The sequence below is a fragment of the Eutrigla gurnardus genome (genome assembly GCF_963514095.1).
Source record: "Eutrigla gurnardus genome assembly, chromosome: 9".
Taxonomy (NCBI): domain Eukaryota; kingdom Metazoa; phylum Chordata; class Actinopteri; order Perciformes; family Triglidae; genus Eutrigla; species Eutrigla gurnardus.
The window spans coordinates 17,780,335-17,801,939 of NC_139923.1; the positions used below are offsets into that span (position 1 = coordinate 17,780,335).

Sequence of the window (21,605 nt, forward strand, 5' to 3'; positions counted from 1 at the left end):
TGTCATTAGTATTGCTGTTATATATATTTAAATCAAAGTATTGGACACATTAATGTCGAGATACGTCATCAGTTAAGTGAAATCTTTGAACTGCTGGTTATACTAGATGGAAAGTCAAAAGATCAATAAAGTCATTAGGATTCATCCTCTGGGAACCATAAATATCTGGATAAAAATCCATTTTGATATATTGTGTGATGTTTGTTTTAGTCTGGACCAACTGATCGACATCACCGGAGCCGTGCTGCTAGCTAGAAATGTAAAGAAACAACCCTCTCTAGCTTCTTGACTGCTATAATCCAATGATGAACGTTGGACTGGAAGCCTTTGGTCACGGTTGATCACAAGCTGCTTTTCCTCTGCATTTGAAGATGAAATGAGGCTGTAATTAAATTCATCCTTTCATACAATGACAAATGAATAATTGCTCTTTGAATTTCCCTTGAGTCATTTTTTATGTAGTGTTTTTGATACCACTCCTTCTGATATGCGACATATGCTCACAAGCAGCATCATCACCAGATTTAACCACGGCTGGTTTGAAGGACACTCTCAGATGAATGCACTTGCTGATCTGCTGCTGCGTTCTGAAGGCCTGTTTCTCAACTCCGTTCCCCTCATTATGCTTAGCTTGACTGATCCAAAAAGTAAGATTCATTACCCCTTTTCCATTTATGCAGTTTCCTTTTCTAGAAATTCATATAGCCTCTAAAATGTTACACATGAAGAGCAGTTTGTGGGGACTAATGTACAACTGTATTATGTATCCTGAGGAAAGTCTGAGAATGTAACCCTGGTGAGTCACATCAGACTTCATACTTTTTAAAGAAAGTCTGCATTCCAAACTCAGGACTTGAAGTTGAAAAAGACCAGCCAGAAGGCTTTCATGATAGAAACTGTCAAATCAACCTGGCAAAGTAAGTATTCAGTCTGTTTTGAGCTTGACCCACATTTGCAACTTTAAAAAAAAAGGTCTCGGTTGCATCCATTGTGACTATTATTTTTAAAAAGACTGCCCACCGACATGATGGAAGGTCAATGTTAAAATGTTTTCATTAAGGGTCCCCTACATTCTGATAATACCAATTATACTTTTCAGAGAAAAGTGGGACAGATGATCATCCTGTGTTTGTTACATAACTATAACCATGCAGCCTTGATTAGTTCTGGTACCCTAACACAGTAATTCCACCCGTTATCACTTGCTTTAGGTCTCACTAGAAAACAGAAAACAAGACGACAGCAAAAATGGTATTATTGTGTATGTGGAACAAGAGAAACCACACAACTTCATCCCCCTGGTGACTTTGTTTGAATGTCGATGTAAAGAAACCCTCGGCCAAAAAATAAAACCTTTAATCTCTAGATTTCTCACGATTACCTCCTTGAAGAAAGAAAAATGACGCAGACACACCATGTTTGTAACAATAAACTATTTTTTTTTTCATATTTACATCTGTACCTAATGTGCAAATGAATAATTTAAAGTAGTGTAAAACTCTTAAAGGAATACAAAATAATATCTTACAGTCCTAACATGGTGAGAGTCCATGAACTTGTCACATAGAAACAAAGAGGAGCAACACTGCAGTGTGTACAAGAGAGGGAGAGAGAGACAGAGAGAGAGAGAGAGAGACAGACAGAAGCGAACCCAGGGAGCAGTGGACATCCTTGGCCAGGACACACTTAGGACAGCATGGTACATTATCCAAGCATCACCAGAACAAACAGCAACACAAACACTGCGTCTTTACAGTAGTCATGTCGAATGAGCAGAAAGCACTTGGAGGCCCGGGGTTTTACAAACCCACTGATTGGTTAAAGCACTGATGATCACAAAGGCTTGAGGTGCTCTTAGCAGCAGGTGCTTCTTTTTAAACGGCCTCTAGATATGAAAGAAGAACAGACAATCTCACACTGGACCGGTGACACATCTATACTGCAGGTCACCACATAGTGCTAGTAGCATGATTGCACATCGTGTTGTTTGTGTAGAGGGGGGAAGAGAGAGAGACACATAATCACACTCGTCGCCCGCAAATTCTTCTCATCTAACACATCGACCGAATAAAGTAGTTAACAGGCGACTCGGAGAAAACACACCATAAACACTGCATATTCCAGAAGCATTTCATCCTATGCACAATGTTCGGTGTTAGCCACAGAAAACGTATTTGAAAATTTTGAATTTCTTTTTTTCTCCTTCTTCCTCTTTTTTTTGTGTTTTTTTTTAAGAAAGCCAGTTTGGCAGTGCTTGTGGTCTTAAGGAGGTCGACTACGGGTAGAAATGTGAAATGATATCTTACACATTATCCGGAGTCCAATTCTGACACGGGGGGAACCTTTGCATCATGGCAAGAACAAAGGTACACTTAACAAATGAGATCGCCTTTTTTCCCATTTTCATCCTAATCCAACGTTACAATCTATAATGCTTACACATTTTAATTCCTGTAGTTCAAATTTGTTTACAAAACCACACCGTGACAATCCTTTACAATTTACAAGACACAGTAAACCTACAGTAACTATATTATTGGTGCATAGACAAACTTGGGAGAGGGGTGTAGCAAAAATCACCAATTTATTGCTTTGAAGTCTAATATTAATCTCCCATTCAATTTCTTTTGATTGCAAAACAACTATAAATTTCCCACAGAGATTTTTGAAGAACCAAGCAGAGGTATTGCATTCAAACTGATTAAAAGAGCTAAAATGGTCCCTCCCCGATGAGATGCAAATCTTTTTGTTGTACTTTGAAAAATAAAGAACTTTGCCCTCACATACAGAAAGTTACAGATCACAGAGAGATGACTTTTACTCTAAAACAAGTAAAAGACTAACTTCAATGACACAAAGGAAACACAAAAAGGAAAAAATAGCACAATTTCTGGCCAAAGCTGCTCACTGTTTCAAGTTCTGCTTTCCCCCATCATAAAGTAATAATCTTTACTAACAAGGGAGGGGTGACAGGAATACAAGAGCATTCTTCAACAAAATAGGAAAAGGTTTGCCATCATGTTCTAAATGCAGAGTGCAGATGGTGTGGTTCCCTCAAGTCTCCCGTGGCCTCGCTGACAAGTGGCTTGAAGTGGCTGTGATGGCTATGCAGGCCTCTGCACTTTGCTCTCCCTCTCCCTGCGTTTCACCTCCTCCCTGTAGCAGTAGGAGCAGTAGTTGTCTGTCTCTGGCCTGCCGTAGAAGGAGCAGTTCTCCCTCTTGCAGCGGCGCTGCTGAAAGCAGTACAAAGGGCTTCCAGAGCTCCGCCCTTTGGTTTTCTCTTGGTTGAGCCAGGTGTGCGATGAGTTGTCCTCATCGGCGAACTCCAGGCAGTCCTGAATGTCTCCCGCGTCGAAGCCGTTGGTGTAGGTGTGGGACTTGTGTTCGCCGGGCATGTTGTAGGACAGCGTCTCTATGGCGTTAACAGTGCGGACCCCTGACAGGCGTGCGGGGCTGTAACTCTGGGATGAAAGTGTGCGGTTCTGCTGGGGGTAGGTGGCGCATGTCTTTAGGGTGCCCACCACGGGCTTATAGGGGTCATCTTGGAAGATGGAGGATTGCATGTTGACATCTTGTAAGTGGATCACGTTGTGCCGCTGGATGGGCGGCGTATGGCTGTAGTGGGCGGACACAGGTACGGGCCCGGGTCTCTTAGCACCAATACTGGGGGAGGAGTAAGGCGCAGGGAGTGGGGCTGGATGGGACACGTGGTGGGAGGCGGTCGGCGGGGTGAGAGGGGGGACCGGGGCGGAGACGAGAGGGGCCGCGGGAGTGGGACTGTTCCTGCCCTGCATCTTGAGGGCCAGCGGGGGCTGGGAGTTGTGGCTGTAGGTGTGGGTGGGGTGTGGCAGGACAGGAGAGCAGCTCTCCGGAGGCGAGCTGTCCGATCTCTCCCTCTGGAAGACACTCTCGTGCTCAGGCTTTTTCACCGCCACCTCATTGGCGGCGGGCGGCTTCTTCTCCGCCTCCTTCCTCTTCTGCTCCTGCTCCTGGCTGAAGCGCTCCTGGGCATTGGTCAGGTAGTAACTGATCATCTCCTCGTGGAACTGGTGTCGATGGCTAGTGAGCAGGAGGCCCGCAAAAATGAACTTACGCTCCCCCTGCATGGCGGCCCGCAGGATGTTGAGGCTGAGCTTGACGTCGGTGCTGTATTTCCAGTTTTCTAGGGTTTTGTCTCTCCCTGCACTGTCCTGTCTCTCTGTGGGGGAGGAGCTGGAGGGTCTGTCTGTAGGGGATGGACTCGTGGCCTTCTCAGAAGAAGTAGAGCTGGCCGACTGGCCCGACTCCTCCTTGCTTCCTTTGGTTGTCTTAGACTCCTTCTTCTTTGCCTTCTCCCCTCCATTCTCCCCATTACGACCCGAGCCAGAAATGGATTTGTTCATTTTGCCGTGCACGAGGCCCCCCAGACCTCCCATGTTCTTCTTCAGCTTGATTCCCAAGGTTTTGCTGAAGCTACCCAGTTTGTTGGCTACAGAGTCGGCCCGGCTCTTGTCCTTGTCCTTGCGCTGCTTCTCTTTGTCCTTCTCCTTGCTGGGCTTGCCGTTGTTGACGTTAGAGTTGCTGCCCACAGACTCGCGGTCGGAGTCCATGGACTCAGCTAGAGACTGGACATCCTCACCTGCAGAAGCTGTGGGAGACTCTGGCTGAGCCAGGGGAGCCTGGGCAGAGAGAGAGAGAGACACACACACACACACACACACACACACACACACACACACACAAACACACACAAACACACACAGCACAAGCAAAATTGTCATTTCCCAGGGGCTGCCAATGTATTCCAAACCAATTCCACCCAAAAATCTTAAAGAATAGCATTGTTGTCTATGAATGGCTGGGATTATGGCATTCTGACAGAAAATAAAACTGATTGATTGAAGTATGTGGTTTTCGAGGACAGCTGCTATGGAGGAGTCCTTCGGGCTACATTCACTGTGACAAACGAGAAACACGTGGAAGAAGAAGTTACCCTTGTTTCCGATGGAATCCGGATCCACGTTACATTCATGTAGTTGTGCAGCAGGTTGAGTTTGGCCTCCAGAGACAAGATGAGACTGTAGGAGAACATGCACCCACAAATTACAAACAAGCAGCAATAGAACACACTATTTCTGAGTAGAACCTAATGGCATGTACAGCGGCTTCAGCATCTTTTCCATGTGTATCAGCATCGATCATTCTGCAGCTTTTAAAGGGACAGTTCGTCTTTGCCTCCTTCTGCACGGCGATACAGTTGACGGTTCAGTTGAGAGAAAATACATCAAACTGCTCACGACAATGTCTGTGGATTATCTTGAGTAACTGGGTCATGGTTTGAGGATCACATGCAGAGTTCCATATAGTCCCATTATATTGGAGAGAAGGCCGATATCGACCAAAAGTAGGAAACTTCCACCATAACAACATCGCTTGATAAATAGCACTACAGGTGAGAGGAAACATGTTTATTTTTTTATTATTTGGGGGGTGAACTGTCCCTTTAAAGCATAAGCTGACCCCCTGACTGACAGGAATGTGAAACAGAAACCCTTACATAAACTCTTTGCTAAACTCAGAGAGGGTGTTGCTGCTTTAGTGAGGCCGTTCCTGGGAAACCCTATGGATGACTGACGGGACTCACAATTTGTTCTCTCTCTGCTCACTCTTTGAAGTGACCTGAGCTCGGAGCCCATAATGAGAGTTAACCCCCCCACCCCACCCATCCCCATCGCACATACAGCCTTTCGCAGTCAGCGCCTCTGTGTGCTTTGTTGATAAGCATCAACGCCGTGTGACATACTATACAGGACTTACTTGGCTAGCTTGGTATTATCATTGTCGTCCCTCCCCCACTCCCAGTCCCTGCCAGGGTCCACGGCAAAATGGAGTGCCAACAGCTTGTGCTCCGAGTCAGTCAGAGGGATAACAGCTGGAAGAGATGAGATTATCAGAAGGTTAGTTTGGTCTAGCTCTACCACCGGAGACGACGCCGCACGCCACCCGTCCCCTCACAAGGCCACCGCGGTGTCAGAGCTAAAGTGATACCACTATGACACACTAGAATAATGCCGTGTTAACTATCCCAGACGCCTGTCAGCGTTGGGTAAAGTATACTGCGGGTTCATTCTATCTGACATCCATTTTTAAGGCAGAGAAGTGACCATGACCAGTGTCACTCACACCGACTCATCCAGACAGCGAAGGGCCTCAGTCCCGATCCTGGTTCTCTGAGGTACTGTACTGGCCTCTCTAGTCAAGTGTAACCCGTCTATTTATCTTTTTACATGAAGAGAGAAGTTAAAGAAAAGCATCAGGTTTATTGCAACATGTGTTGTAGCTGGAGAATATTGTTCTCCGAGGTCAAGAATTAATGATTCATTCTCAAACGGGGTCCTATTTTCACGGCCACCTTTCTTATCCGCAATGATAACGCTGCACACTCCAGAGATACTGTGATCCGGGCACACGGTGACATTAATACAGTCCAACAGGGCAAGGAAACAAGCGTTTCAATGATACGACGGGGTGTAAGCAAGCCAGGAGTTTAGGTCGATTATCGAAAGCACTTTATTTGGAGTAATAATCCCTTCACAGGGAAGTATTTTAAGTGAGGGTTGAAGTGGGAAGTTTGTAAACTGTGATGAATGTTTACGGCTGACGGCTTGAGTCATACATTTACTGTTTGTCTTCCTCGTCTCTTGCACATAAATCTGGCTAAGCCTGGGTGTCTGCTATTTGACTTCTTTCTAGAGACGTCCCGGACCTCTGCACTTGGGTGGGTACAGTAGGAGTGATGACAAAAAACTACACAAATAAGACCCAGGTTGTGACAAACTGAAGCCATCCCTCAGCTAATACTACAGGAAGTCTGAACTTGGCACGGTGAAACTGCTGCTTGGATTTAATATGAACCGGGCTGTAAAGGATGATTTAGTTGGGTAATAGAGCGCTATCGGACGCAGGAGTACAGAACGAGAAAAGGAGCGCTGCGATAATTTCATTCACACCCCGCTGATACGATCAGCGGCTCACGAGCAAGAGGAGGTTTTTTCGCCATTAATAACTGGACACGGCGCATAAAAACAGACACCCACCCGGGCTTCCTCTCGTGGGAGGCGTGCTTACAGTATACAGTGTGTGAGTGTACGTGTTCACGTGAGTGCGTGGCTGCCTTCCAATGGCTGCCTAGTGTGTGTGTGTGTGTGTGGGGGGGGGGGGGGGGCTGTTGTCGGCATGACAGCAGAGAGAGGCAGGCTGTTCAGGCCGAGGACTTTCCAGCCTTCACTGTCAACTCCAGATGGAAGACACAGTCTCCTCCCTGCCTCATCGATTCTCCCACTGCCAATGGGCTGCTCCGCTCTGCGGGCTTCATGGAGACACCAGCACCAGCAGCAGCGGCCCCTCCCACGTCCCAAAGACTCACTCTTTCCCCTCTCGTGTCTCCGTCTATATGCATAGGTGACAAGCACACCATCAATCACGATAAGTGTCTTAAATAGTGGCGGCACACGCAGAGCGATGATGCCTTAAGATCTGTGTGCGGCCACACCCACGCGAGCTAATTTAACACCGCGAACATGATCACTTATTTGTATCTGACACCGTTAGTTGCCACGCAAACACATTCCTCCAGCTGAGTCAATACCTCACTAATAGCATCGCTGACTAACTAGGGTGGTCCGGAGACCTGCACTAAAATGCCAGCGTTGCTTCTGCGTCATACCTGTAAATAACAATAATCCCTTAAACAGGACGCATGACTAAACGCCTGTAGCCACGGAGACAAACAGTGACATGGCAGTGCTGAAAACTAAGAGGGGAAAAAAAGAGAATGGTTTTCTTAAAGAGGGGTCTTTCCTAGAATACTTTTGCCCAGAAAAAAAAAAATCAGTCATAATCACAAACACACACACACAGTCAGGCAGTGAACCGGCTCCCACTCAGTTCCCACTCGGGTCATGCAGCAGGCAGCGGAGGTCTGTGAGGTGGCTCCCACGATGCAGCTGTCCTCCTTTTTTTTTTTTCGCCATTCCAAAGTGCTGTGTGTGCTGTTGTTCCCCCCCCTTGGGCCCGGTCCAGATCCAGAGATTCAACACTGCCAATTGAGCTCTGGGGGACTAAAGTGTGCTGTAATGTATTTACTATCCCTGTTGGCAGCCTTGTTTTGTTGTCCTTGAATGACCGATTCCCATAGCTTATGCATGGATGACATCATAGCTCTCCGCGGTATGCAAGCTGTGTGCTCAGCAACGTAGCTGCCTGTCGTGCCTTGCCTTCGCTCGGTGTGCATCTTTGGTTCAGGGGTGATGCAGACCGGGATTAGGGATAGAAAACTTGGGTGTAACCTGTGAGGAAACAGCTGTTGGAAATGAGACCGATAACCTTTCTAAGCATGCATTGATTGATTTGATTGGACATAAATATATATTTGCTTTGTAGCTTTTTAATTTGTGCAAAAATGAAAATAGCAATGAAGACAAAGAGAGGATTCTATCTCCTCTTGTACCCCCTTCAGAGGAAAGTCACCCACCACAAGCTTTAATTGACAGCAGCAACACTGAAGCCAATGCTTCCTCTGTTTGCGACTCAAGAACAATTTGTACTGTCTGGAAAATGCACAAATTTGAATTCCTGACTTTGGTCCCTCTGCACAGCTGCAGATTTAAAGGGCCCAATTCACCAGAGTAAACAGCAGTCATGCATATAAACAAGCCTGAGCTTTTAACAGGGGAACCATAGTGGTAATTACAAGTGCATCACATTTGAAGTAACACATAAAACCCACAACAAATGGCATTTTAATTCTGACCGCCGTATTGATGTAATTACACCGACTGCATAGGGAGTAATGCACCGTCTTTAATAAATAGAGAAGTGAAACCCGGCCCCGAGCTGGATGGTCCTGTAGGTGGTCTTTGTGTAAAAGACGACCATTGACTTCATTCAAACGGGTGTTGGGGGGGGGACGGTGATGAGATGCCAAAGAAAACCTGGAAGTGTTTTGGTTCTGGGACCAGAGCTGGAAATAAAGTCGAGGTCTCTACAAAAAAGAGAGTCAGTTCCAATCACACATCCTTTAACCACAGGAGCACAAACAAGCTGATAAAAGACACTGCCAATGGCGTCTACTGAGGGGCCAGTCATTATCACACAGCAGGTGAGCAGCAGTGGGCTTATGGGTAACACGCCCATGTGCACAAGACTCTGGCTTCACCTGACGACCTTACTAAGGGAAAAAAAAACATCCAACCATGCAAGCAGGCCAGTAACATGATGCTTTAACCTTCCGATGCAGCCGGCTGAAGAAAGAGCCAGTATTCAAACCCAGACTCTGGCACCTGAACACACACGGGGGCCGACGGCCTCTTGGATGCTCTTCCGTGTGCTAGGGGGGGGGGGGGGGGGGGACGGAGACCGACCCTCCACCTGAGACGTCCACACATTGGCCTGACTGTCAGGAGAGAGGATCGGTATGCTGAGGCCCAGGCCCAGACCCTGCCCATATGTGGTGATGGCTTAGGGGCAGGCCGGCGCTACTCTGTCCTAATTGGCAGTGGAAGATTTGGTTTGCCTGTCTGTCTGACCCCCTGTCTTTCTGTCTGGCATCTGTTCAGAGACATAAGATAGTATAATTTAAAAAAAATCTGAAATTATCAAAAAAAAAATGAAAAAAGTAACTAATATTTTCATACAAAAGCATAAGAGGCACAGCAAAGCTTTGCATCACTGCAGCGTAACGTGATTCATCACATGACATACAAGCGAAGTGTTTTCATAACATCCTGGAGAGAGAGAGAGAGAGAGAGAGAGAGAGAGAGAGAGAGAGAGAGAGAGAGAGAGAGAGAGAGACTGCAGACACAACTCACTCTGGTCCTATCACAGGACACGCTGTACCATAATGAAAAAGTAGAGTCATGCAGGGGTGTTGTGGTTGAACTGCAGCGGGTTCTCTGGGCTTATACACCACCTGGTGGACAAAAGGGGAACCCCTCCGTCTGCCACACCAAGACGCCCAAACAAAGTGTGGACTAATTCTGTGCTGCTGGAGTGGGCTGCAGGCATTCGAGCAAATGACTTCAGGCGAGGGATTGCAGGTTAGTAATCATGTCTGTCTGCTAGCCTGCAGTGGTCATACCCAGACTTAATAGGTAGGTTGGTGTTTTCAATGCCCAGAATAGGAAACTTCCATGCGCACAAGAGGAGGAGGAAGAAAGAGAACCGTTTGCGTCAATGTTTTTTTTTTATGCGTTTCAGAGTGAGAAAAACAGAGGCAAGAGAGATGGAGTTGGCCGGCCGCCCGCGCGAGTGACAAGTGAGTTCCACCCACTGACTCAGATAGAGAGGAGTGCCGTGACTACTAAGACTGGTTGTCAAGGAGATCCACTCTATTTGTCAGTTTAAAGGAACTCCATGTGAGGATCGCTGTGACCTCAAGAATAAGCAAACGCAGCCGGAGCGGAAGCACGACACGACAAAAACATGAATCGCTTGAAAACAACTCCAAACAAAAAAAAAATCCACACTCCCGTGTCACAACACAGTTCTACGTTTCGTACCACATCACGGACTCCTGTGAGAGAGGCGAATGCACAAACAGACACACCCACTGCAACAAAGTACAGGGAGAAGTGTAGCCATACAATAACATACAGACTTGGATTATGAGGTCAGAAGAAGGGGGTCTGCTGTCTACTCTCCCTCCATGTTGGCCACTCCCTGGTTCCTGCTGCCAACTGGCCTGCTTTAATAATGGATCGCAGGTAATTAGATTGCTCTCTCATACATTATTCGGCTTTGGCCGGACAGGCCGACCACTCAGCCTCATTCGTGCAACTGCCTAATTATTACCTCATTTAACAAATGCACCTTACAGCAGGCATCACTTTGGATTTTTAAGATTAAGGAGGTAAAAAAAATAATATCCCACACGGAATTGTTCTGTCAAGTGTTTTTTTTCAACGATGCACAGTTACTTACCTTGCTCTCGCTGCTGGTCTCTCTGCTCCATGGACACCAGTGCGGAGAAGTGAGCCTGATCGTAGGCCAGGACCAGAGGAGAGCAGTGACAGCGACTCGGGGGCACCTCCAGAGGCAGATAGAGCCCTCCAAATGGGATGGGAGCAAACGCTGGAACACCATATCCAGTGTCAGTCCATTGCATATCCTACTGCATTGAAGAAGATCAAGGCAAGATGTCTCAGCCTACCTTCTCCTCCTGAGTCTCTGAGCATCGTGTCAGCCACCACTACAATTGGCCTACGTAACACGTGGGCCAGCACAAACACATGGAACTCCTCCAGACTCTCGTAGACCGGATCCTCAGAGTTATCCACCCTGCAAAAAGAAAGAAAAGGCAACCATGTGACACAGTGGGACCACGGGACAATTTCCTGAATTGGTGCAAAAACACCTGACAAAACAGTAAATGTTCATGGGAAATATGTGTGTAATCTAATCTGATGATTTTGGCCCTCTGGCTCCCTTTAAAGTCACGTTGAAATGGCATTTCAAGAGATTCTAGCCTCCGTATTTCCGAGTGAAACAGGACATGACATTGGGAGGAATTTGATTTGATTGTTCAAAAGATTAACGCTCACGACCTTCTTCAGATTTCAGATTTACTGATGGATGGATGTCACGATATTATTGGTTGAAATTGGTCGGTACCATCTGGTGTAAGCATGCAGAATATTTGAAAAAGAAATATTTTTCCAGCATATATTGCGAAATAGGGTTGAAAAAACGTTGACGTTAACTGACATGCACAAAGATCCATCTGCTCGTACGTGTGTTTGAATGAAAAGGGAGCGCGAGGGAGAAAAGGGGGAGGGAGGGTGAGATGGAGAGAAAAGAGCGGAGGCAGAGCTTTCAGGCATGCAACCACCAGGGAACCGGAGGATGTGCAACAATTAAGTTGTCAGCCACACAAACAGCCACGCTGCCAAATTCACTTTAATAAAGAGCCTCTTAATATGTGAATCCCACACATCCTATTTAGGGGGCTCATCTCACACTAGGACCATCAAACATCCTTAACCTGATTATTGTATTACAGTCAAACCTGATAAGAGATGAAAACCGCCAGAGTAAATGAGTAAATTATGGGATATTTCCAGTGAGAGGGGGCTTCCTGCTGGACGAGTCAATGCTGGTGAACCCTGAATGTAATTATGAAATTATTCTTTATGAGGTTTTTTTATATTTATCCTTTGAGTCTGAAAATAAAATGACACTTCAATCAATAGGAGATACCTGAATGAGTTTTTTTTTTTAAATGTTCATCACAGTTGTTATTTCCTCCACCAGATGAGCCGCTCTGCCCGGCGTGTGCATGAGACAGCGTGCACGTTTATTTCAGTGAAAATGGGAACAAGAGTGAAACCACAAGGTTTCTGTGCGTAGGAGGAGGAAACCAGAGTTAGTTTCCTATCTGCCTCTGTAGCCTGAGATAAACCCACTCGAACATGTGTTTATGCAACACAAGGGAGGAGTAGACACACACCAGTAATACGGGTGCCAGCCAGTAGATGGCACTGTCCCACACAAGAGCTTCAACAATGGTACCTAAATCGAGGAAGCAATTTCAAAGTGGGGTAACAATGAGTTTCCATGACAAATCCATCGTAGTGAGAAGGTCACTTTTGTTTTAATTGTGAGCCTCCCGTGGCGTTTCAATGCACAAGACGTTAACACACAGATAGGAGAGGTGTGATGTGGGATGAGAGCTGCTCAACTCGCCACCGTCGTTCCTTTCGCCATCTTATGCAATGACTATGGAGCGAGCATCGCTGCTCCAAGCATTGCGATGCGAGTTGCGTCTTGGGAGCTCGGAGTGCGTTCGCTCGCGGGCCTTTTTTAGAGATTGGATGTGAGTCAAACTGCTTACCCTCCACTGGTGTTGCCGTTTTTGCTGAGGTGAGAGCGAGGCTCACTGGAGGCCAACTTCAGCAGCTCGTTCCACTCTCTCTCCCACTCCTCCTCAGTGTACACCAGCCCCGACTGCACACACACACACACACGCACACACACAAATAGAATTTCTGATAAGCATGATGCTCACCCACACAATCCTTATCATTATTCATCTACAAGGTAATCTCCAGTAGCTTTAAGAATCTACACATGTGGATATTATTTTGTCATATTTTTTGCTGTTAAGGGATGGTTTGATAAAAGAAACAGGTAGGGATTATGGGTAATTTGAGAAATGTGGGTGACATGCAACCACCAGGATGCTGCGTTTGTCTGGGGTGTGATTGTGGATCACCAGACATTTTTTAAAAAACAATGAGCATCTGGACTACTTCTTCTTTGGTGACACAAATGTTTCTAATAGATTGGCAAATACTTTAAGCCCTGAACATCAAGGGAAGGGAGAGAAAGGGATTTTGACAGTATTAACACTGTTACGATGCACAGTTGGTATCATCGAAGCACTATTTTCCTCCAAATGTGCGATCCAGCAAGGAAGCTAAAACCAGTCCTATCGCTTGCTTGCATAGACGTATTCATGCATCTTTTTGAAAGAGGTATGCGATGCATTCACTCTCCTGACCTCCTTGTTCTGCTGGGTTTGCTGCCACCTCCACCTCCTCTTCAGAGCGTCTCGCTCCGCTCCGCTCTTCATCATGGTGTACAGGGATTTCCTCAGCATCAGGTCTCTGTCATGGAAGCCCCACATCCCTGATCGACACAGATGCAAAAAAACACAGTCGCTGCACGTTAAGGATCGAGGACGTCAAAAAATAGCACAGCCGTTGCACCAAACTATAAAATCATTCTGAGACGATCTGGGCTCTTTAACTTCCTGTCTAAGAAATGTCTTTCATCACTTATCAAAAGGGTAGTTAGTTGTCTGTCTGTCATTGTAGATTAGACATTAGCTCGGGTGCCTCTAACCCTGACAGCTCGTGCTCCCACAATGCTGAAACGCTGTCAATCTCCTTCGGCATGGACCTGAATAATTCCTGCAACGTATAGGTCAGTTATCTCCATTCCTTGCTTCCTTTGCTCTCTCAATCCTCCTATGTTCACCTCCTCTCACACTGTTGGCAGACAGTTGTAATGGATGACACGGTCATATTGTACGTTAGATATAATGTAGTGCTCACCTAAAGAGGCAGCGTGCAGGAGGCAGTTCCCATCCCCTGTGGTGGCCAGAGGAAGCAACTTCTTACAGCTGGTGCACATGGTGGACCACCAGTTCAGACGACCTGCACACAAGTTCAATATCAAATGACCACGCGTTCTGTACAAAACTGACACACAGAGAGAGTGTCGATCCATTTTCAATTCAGTGTTCTCTTAATTTGATTTGATCTTAATGGTGATAAGACCCCCAAGTGAAATGTATTGGTACAGTCCAATATTATGTCTCACTGGGTGATACGGGCTAATACCGTGCCCAAGAGGAGAATACAATCTACAAAAAAAGAAGTTACAGCACATATGAGAGAAAAATGGGGTGTATGTGTAAATCCTCACCATCGTGAGGAAAAATTGTTGATTGCTGCTTTCTAGTCTGTTTGTGATATTAAATCCCGGCTCCTTTAACATATACTACATTCTGTACAAAAACAGATATTTATAGGAGTCGTTCAATTGTGTGTCTAGTGACACTGTAACTTAATGTCTTCCAGTACTAAGCAGGTACACGTGAGGAAACAATTAGCCAAACAAGCAAAATGAGCTTTGAAAGCAATAATAAGCGCAGGACACATGCTTTGCACACGCTCTCAAACACCCAGCTGTCTTTCAGGAACTGCACTCTGAATATCTTCCTCCTCAGCCTGACTTTTACAGTATCTCCAGTTTGTGTTCCACCTCCGCCCTGCCAGTGTCCCTGAGGGAGAGACGACTGCTTCACAGCCCTGGGCACGGCACGCTGCTCTACTGCAGGCAGCTTCATCGCTCTGAGCCTGGGGTGATCTGACTGCATCACTTATTTAACAACAGTAAACACAGAAGAGGCTCTGAATGATTTACCCCTGGGTGTGGAAGGGCTTCAAAATGCAGATGTTTTTTTGCATTTCTCATTTTTTTGGGTTAGATATCGAAGTTCATTTTCCAGAAACATGGACCGCTGTTGCATCACAGTGTGCTTAATGATGTTACATCTAAGAATGGTTCGTATTCTGGCTGAGATTCAAGCTGGTTACGTCATTTTACATCTTCTTTAAGGCAGAGGTACAATATTGATTTGTGATGCATAGAATTCGGATGAAATTTATGAGAAAATAAATCATTCACTTATCACTTGAGATCAGATACCATCTTCAGGCTGGACTTGTTTTAAATGTATTCACAAGACTATAAGACTCTTATTAATGTGTCTATGAAATACAGACACGCGAAGGTCAATATACTTAATTAGCCCAATGTTCTTCCGAGATGCCTGTCCCCAGATTTTCTAACAGAAGTAGGTGAGGAAGGCTCTACAATCTCTGCAGTCTCTGTGTGAGGGAAAATCTGCAGGAAGATTTCGCTAACTAGTTTTCCTCCGTCAGTTCAAAGCATCAGCTGGGAGATGAATCCTTTGGGATCCTGGATGCTTTGAATTAGTTGTTGTCGTCTTGCTTCCAGATGATGCCGCCTCTCTGATCTGCTCCATATCTCTACTATCAGTCTCACCCTCCATGTCTCGGTCTACATTACCGACTTTCACTTGCATTTCTCATCGCTGCTGCTTTGTGGGCCCCCCTGCAATGCAGTGTAAATCTAAATAAAGAATACATCGCATACGATTCTATCGCATATCTGATATCAGTTGTAGGAGAAGCACTGTGGCAGACTGCGTTATAATATCCGATATCCTGTTAGTACTCACCGGCCTGCTCCAGAGCCATCATGGTGGACTGCTCGATCAGGTCTCTCTCTATGAAGCTCCTGAAGTCCTCGCTGTAAACGCTGAGGTCCGGTAGCTGGAATGTGTAGATGGGCATCTCGAGAGGGAACTGCTCACTGGTACAGTCGTTGGCCACCTGCAGCCGCGCCAGGGACACGATGGCAGAGCTGGCGTGGGAGATCCCGCGGGACAGACGCTTCTCTAAAAGGGGAGAAGGAGCGAGGGTTGAATGGACGAGTGGGAAACGAGTGAAGAATAGGCAAACCTGGTGAGGCGGCCCTCGTACCTTGTGCATTGTCCTCCTGCTTCTGTGCACACGGCCTTTCGATCTTGCTGACATGGGTGGGCGTGTCACGCGTCTCGGGCTGCTTGTAGTAGCGGCCCTCATTGAAGACCTGCGGCAAGTTGGCAGTGTGGACCTGCCTGAGCTCCTCGTAATCATTCAGAGCAGCGCTGAGGTCCCAGTTTTTACCTGCAGGAAAAACAAAAAGGTTGATTGCACATCAACGCTGATTACAAATATCAATCATGAATGTTTGGTATGATAATTGAACGGGATTTTTTTTCCTTCAGACGTTCATTCTTTTTATAGCTGTTTTTCTGGGGCGGCAGGACACCCAGTTATCGACGGTGAATAGGAGATAATAAGATATTATATGGTTATCTTCCATCCATCCATCCATTTTCTTCCGCTTATCCGGTACCGGGTCGCGGGGGCAGCTGCCTGAGCAGGGACGCCCAGACTTCCCTCTCCCCGGACACTTCCCCTAGCTCCTCCGGGAGGACCCCAAGGCGTTCCCAGGCCAGCCGGGTGACATAGTCACTCCAGCGTGTCCTGGGTCTTCCTCGGGGTCTCCTCCCGGTGGGGCATGCCTGGAACACCTCCCGAGGGAGGCGTCCAGGGGGCATCCGATGCAGATGCCCGAGCCACCTCAACTGGCTCCTCTCGATGTGGAGGAGCAGCGGCTCTACTCCGAGCTCCCCCCGTGTGACGGAGCTCCTCACCCTATCTCTAAGGGAGCGCCCCGCCACCCTGCGGAGGAAGCTCATTTCGGCCGCTTGTATCCGGGATCTTATTCTTTCGGTCATGACCCAAAGTTCATGACCATAGGTGAGGGTAGGAACGTAGATTGACCGGTAAACCGAGAGCTTCGCCTTTCGGCTTAGCTCTCTCTTTACCACGACGGACCGATACAGCGACCGCATTACTGCAGCCGCTGCACCGATCCGCCTGTCAATCTCGCGTTCCATCCTTCCCTCACTCGTGAACAAGACCCCAAGATACTTAAACTCCTCCACTTGAGGCAGGAACTCCCCCTCAACCTGGAGGGAGCAAGCCACCTTTTTCCGGTCGAGAACCATGGCCTCAGATTTGGAGGTGCTAATCCTCATCCCGGCTGCTTCACACTCGGCTGCAAACCGCCCCAGGACATGCTGGATATGGTTATCTTACGCTACGAATAGCAGATAGGGACGAGGGAAATTGGAAAAGATCTGCAGATTTCTGGATGGTTCTCTTTTGACATATTAAAAATACGGATACATTCCCAGCTCTTCCAAGGATTTGAAACGATCCTCATCAGTGAAGGTATGTGTAAGCTCACATGGAGCGATGCCATGAGGTGCTTCAGTCTGAGGAAAACATGCTGCATCATAAGGAGGATAACTCCAGGTTCAGGTCGGCTGGTGTCACAACAATGAAGACAGTGAGGGGAGACAGATCCTTTCACAGAGTGACAGCCATATCCTGATGTGCACGAAGGACCCACACACACACACACACACACACACACACACACAGTTGTGTCCTCTGGGTGCCGTCGCTCTAACATCTCTTCCAGGTTAAAGAGAGACAAGTCGAGCCTCAGTCTTATTATAACTCAGCGTGCCTACTCTTGATGCCACAGGAACTATCTGCAAAACAGTCTTTTATAAAAAGTCAACTGCAAACATTCAGAGGGGTAATCTGAGCATGTTCGCGAGGCGGTTAATGGACTCTCTGTGCAAGAGCCCCGGAGGAAGTTGTCCTCTTCCCGACTTCCAGACATGACGCTTCTCGGCAGTCTGAACATGAAACCTGGCACCACTGATCACTAATCACTGTCTCTCCGGCGGATCAATGCAAAACTGATTGGACGTTATTGAGCTGCACAGATCCAGGAATACAACTTAACGTCCAGCAGCACAGCCACTCAGAACCCCCTCGGATGCGTCTAAGCCTACTACTACCGCGGCGTGGACGGCGTTGTTTCGGCTGCTTCATTTCTGATTGTATCAGCAAAAAGGAATACTGAGAATAAATCCACAGTGTGAACATGCATTATTTCCAGCTATTAGAAACAGTGCAGCTTCACTGAACTCCTTTCTTTCTCATTAAAGGATTCTGAATTACATCAGATGCATATGGGAGGGCAATAGAAGTCGATCATTACTAACTATTTCTTTCATTAAACCAAAAAGAAAATTGGTTATTAATCTTTTTTTTTCTTATTCGAAAATTAAAACCCCTCAGCCCCAGAAATTGTCCTGGTCATCAATAATTGTGACCACAAAGGTCCAAACAAATTCTTCAATATATAAACCAGCCTCTAGGGGGAAGCACCACATGTGGCACTGTCATGTTCCTGCTCCTCACACCAGCCTGACTCAGACCAGAGGGTCACAGAGCAGCTGATTGATGCAGGTCTGGAAAGCTAATCTAACACTGGAGAGAAGCAGCAGACGCGATACTGAAATAGGACATCCGGGCCCACGTCTGTCTCGTCTGAGTGCAGTGTCGTGTTTGGTGTCTTGTTAGTGTCACAAGTATGCCCCCGTGGCTTTGTGCCAAAGTAGAATCAGAAAAGAAAAAAGAAAAAATGACTGAAGGGGACTGAAGACACCCAACGCTTAAATTCTTTCCTCAGACTAAGACACCAGCTGCATAATACACAAAAGAACATTCCAGGACACATTCTACACTCATCTCATCCCCCTAATGGAAGTCTGATTTGTGTGGAGGTTTTTTTTATTCCTGTAAAGTAGACACAATTCTATCTGAATTTAGCATTTCTTTGCAGTTTGACCAGATGCTGGAATGCAATTTCAGCAGCGAGGTGAAATTTGCAGAGACTGAAAATGCCACAAAAAAAGTGGAAACAAAAAACAGACATCACTTTTTTTTTTACTAGCTCTAAATACTGAAGCCAATTCAACTGACCATCAACCAGTTTTCTGTCACCGTGTGCACTTTTGCTCTCCTGTTTTCCCCCCTCCAAAGTGGCCCTGTATGTAAGCTATACAAGTGCCAGTAGCACTCTGCTCCTCAATGAGTTCCAATGAATGGGCACAAAGCTCTCCCTGGGGAGTGCACTCGTAAAACTGTCACACTGGCCTCTAAATCAGCAGGCCAGGCTCACTGTTGCAGGCCCCGCTCCTCTCCTCCCCTCCTTTGTTTCCTTTCTTTGCCTTTCCACTCATTTCCTCTCCTCTTCGATCCTCCTCTCTCTCTCCGGCTCACTTGAGGTGCAACAGGGAGCAGCTGATCACAACACAAATCGAGATAACTTTTTTTTTTTAAGGGATGACCTCTAATCTTGCAGGTGCAGGGAAGCGTCGGTCTCTTACCTTCCAGCAGGTCTCTTGCCAGACCAGGTTCCGCCCCCGTGGACCGAACAAAGTCTGACAGGACCGCGTCCATGTCCAGAGTCATGTGATCATGTGCGTGCGCTGCCCAAGGTGCAGCGGTGGCCTTGGTGGACGCCAGCCTTCACGTTGTCATCTGGGAAAAAGACATCATTGTACAGTAAATCCATTTCAGCCACAATGACCACTCATTCACTCACCCCGATGAGGAAACGGATACTGGGAGGAACCTCTCCCTTATTCTGATCCCAGCCAGCAGTCTTGGCCTGCTTGCACTGATGTGTAATGCTTCATGGAGCTGATAGTTCACCGTACTGTGAACACACTCTCCTCATAGAGCTCCTCCCAGCTCCGGCTCACAGTCATAACATAACATCCAGCAGCACAGATGTAATATCAACAACACGGCCAGAGGTTGCATCCAGGGCACACCTGGCTATCTCCAAAGCCTTTGGTGCACGGCTCTCGATCATAAAAAAATGTTTTTTTTAAATAAAACAGTAACCCTCTTCCTGCCGGTGCCAACGAAGGGGGTTTCTGGGTACGATCCAGTATCTTAAACCACCATGACAGCGAGGAAGGAAGCCCGTAGCGACCTGTTTGTGTGAGTGATTCAGCGTGATATTTAGCACGATCCCAGCTGGGGAACAGGTTAACACGGCGCCTCTAATGATCAACAAGCGCTGCTTTGTTAGGTCATAAACAACACTTCTAAGATGCACAAGTGCTCACTCCCTCGGCCCGTGGAATAAATGAGCCGCATGCATAGCTCTCATTCCACTTGAGGCTGTGTGGGTGACGGAGGAACGGAGTTAAGAGCGCTGTCAGTGAAGAAACAAAACGCCCACGGGTCCGCAGCTCCGACACGCGGCCTCTGTGTGTGTGTGGACCGGGGGTTTGAAGGACGCTCGGGCCTCGGCTTCCACCTAAAAGGGGAGCGAGTGCATGCCGGAGACGTTCAGATCCTCTTCCCACGCTTCTGAGCTGTGAGCGGAGGCTCCAGCTCCCAGCGTGCCACATGACAGGAGCGTCCATCAGGTTTTTTGGCTCAGTGTTCGTGAACCAACAGACACTCTTGATGTGGAAATAGAGCCGATGCAAAACAAATGCTGATGTTCCCTGCGTTTGAGACTGATGAACATGAGTGGATATGGCACATCTGTAACCGACCGTGACAGAATAATCGTAGAAACGTCCTCTCAGTCAGTGTTGGGATAACATGAAAATTAAAAACAACAACAACAAGGCAGCTGAGCGCTGCTTCATGGTTAGCATCTGAGAGAGAGAATATCTTTGTTCAAGACCCGGGCAACTTTTAGTCTTTATCATATGCATTATTAATGAGTCAAAGCTGCACTTAAGCTGTAGTTAAGCTGACCTACTTACTGTCAACCATTTGCATTGTGTTGCATGTGCATTATTGCACTGTGAGAATTGAAGCGCACTCCGAGCGGAAAACACTCAGTGGTCAGCTGGAGCCGTTACCACCAATGGTTTGTCAGAGATCATGAGATTATGGTGGAAACATATTATGTCATCAAATTATTATATGACCCAAAACGTACAGCTGCTGGAGGAGACGTCTTTCTTTCCTATACATCAGCTAAATGTTCATGATACCGAAATGCGAGCTAATTTTAATTGTAGGACACCTCTTACAGGAAATTCAAAATAGTGTGAGGTATTAGCCTCTTATGAGGACCGAAGAGACAACATATCCACAAGTAATTACACTCTCTAGAGGTAGACACTTACCTCAGTACAGCATAATAGGCTGCCCATCAAGTGACAGTCGCAGTATTGCTTTGCAGGGCAAAAAAAAAAAAAAACCTTGAGTCTATTGGTGTGGAGCAAGAGACAGAAATAGCTGAATATTATAAGTCATGACCTCATCTTTTCCCTGAAGAACAGCCCTATTCAGATCACTTTCCCCTGTGGGAGGTAGTTATGACTCTGAAATACCCCTCTGCGTGTTTTTCTATCTGACGTCAAGCCATCCCTTTAATGATGATGACAATTTGCATATTTGTCACACGCATGATGCATCAGGCTCTTACAAAATAAAAAGGCATCACAGTGAACTAGAAAAACAAATCTACTTTAAAAGGATTGAAGTTTGTCTATATTTTTTTCCTATTTTTACGGAGACACCAGA

General features: G+C 46.7%; 1 protein-coding gene across 1 annotated transcript in view; it reads right to left on the bottom strand.

The window, feature by feature from the left end:
- Positions 1-1,418: 1,418 nt before the first annotated feature.
- otud7a (OTU deubiquitinase 7A) overlaps positions 1,419-21,605 on the bottom strand; it is a 31,906-nt gene continuing 11,719 nt past the window's right edge. The window contains exons 3-13 of the mRNA XM_084018572.1: positions 19,433-19,586; positions 16,113-16,298; positions 15,809-16,027; positions 14,094-14,195; positions 13,538-13,665; positions 12,869-12,981; positions 11,189-11,316; positions 10,960-11,109; positions 5,797-5,911; positions 4,973-5,057; positions 1,419-4,658 (exon numbers count right to left, since the gene is read on the bottom strand). Coding sequence (XP_083874698.1) covers positions 3,105-4,658; positions 4,973-5,057; positions 5,797-5,911; positions 10,960-11,109; positions 11,189-11,316; positions 12,869-12,981; positions 13,538-13,665; positions 14,094-14,195; positions 15,809-16,027; positions 16,113-16,298; positions 19,433-19,517 — 2,865 coding nt within the window. The 5' untranslated portion in view covers positions 19,518-19,586 and the 3' untranslated portion in view covers positions 1,419-3,104. The remainder of the gene's footprint in view (positions 4,659-4,972; positions 5,058-5,796; positions 5,912-10,959; positions 11,110-11,188; positions 11,317-12,868; positions 12,982-13,537; positions 13,666-14,093; positions 14,196-15,808; positions 16,028-16,112; positions 16,299-19,432; positions 19,587-21,605) is intronic.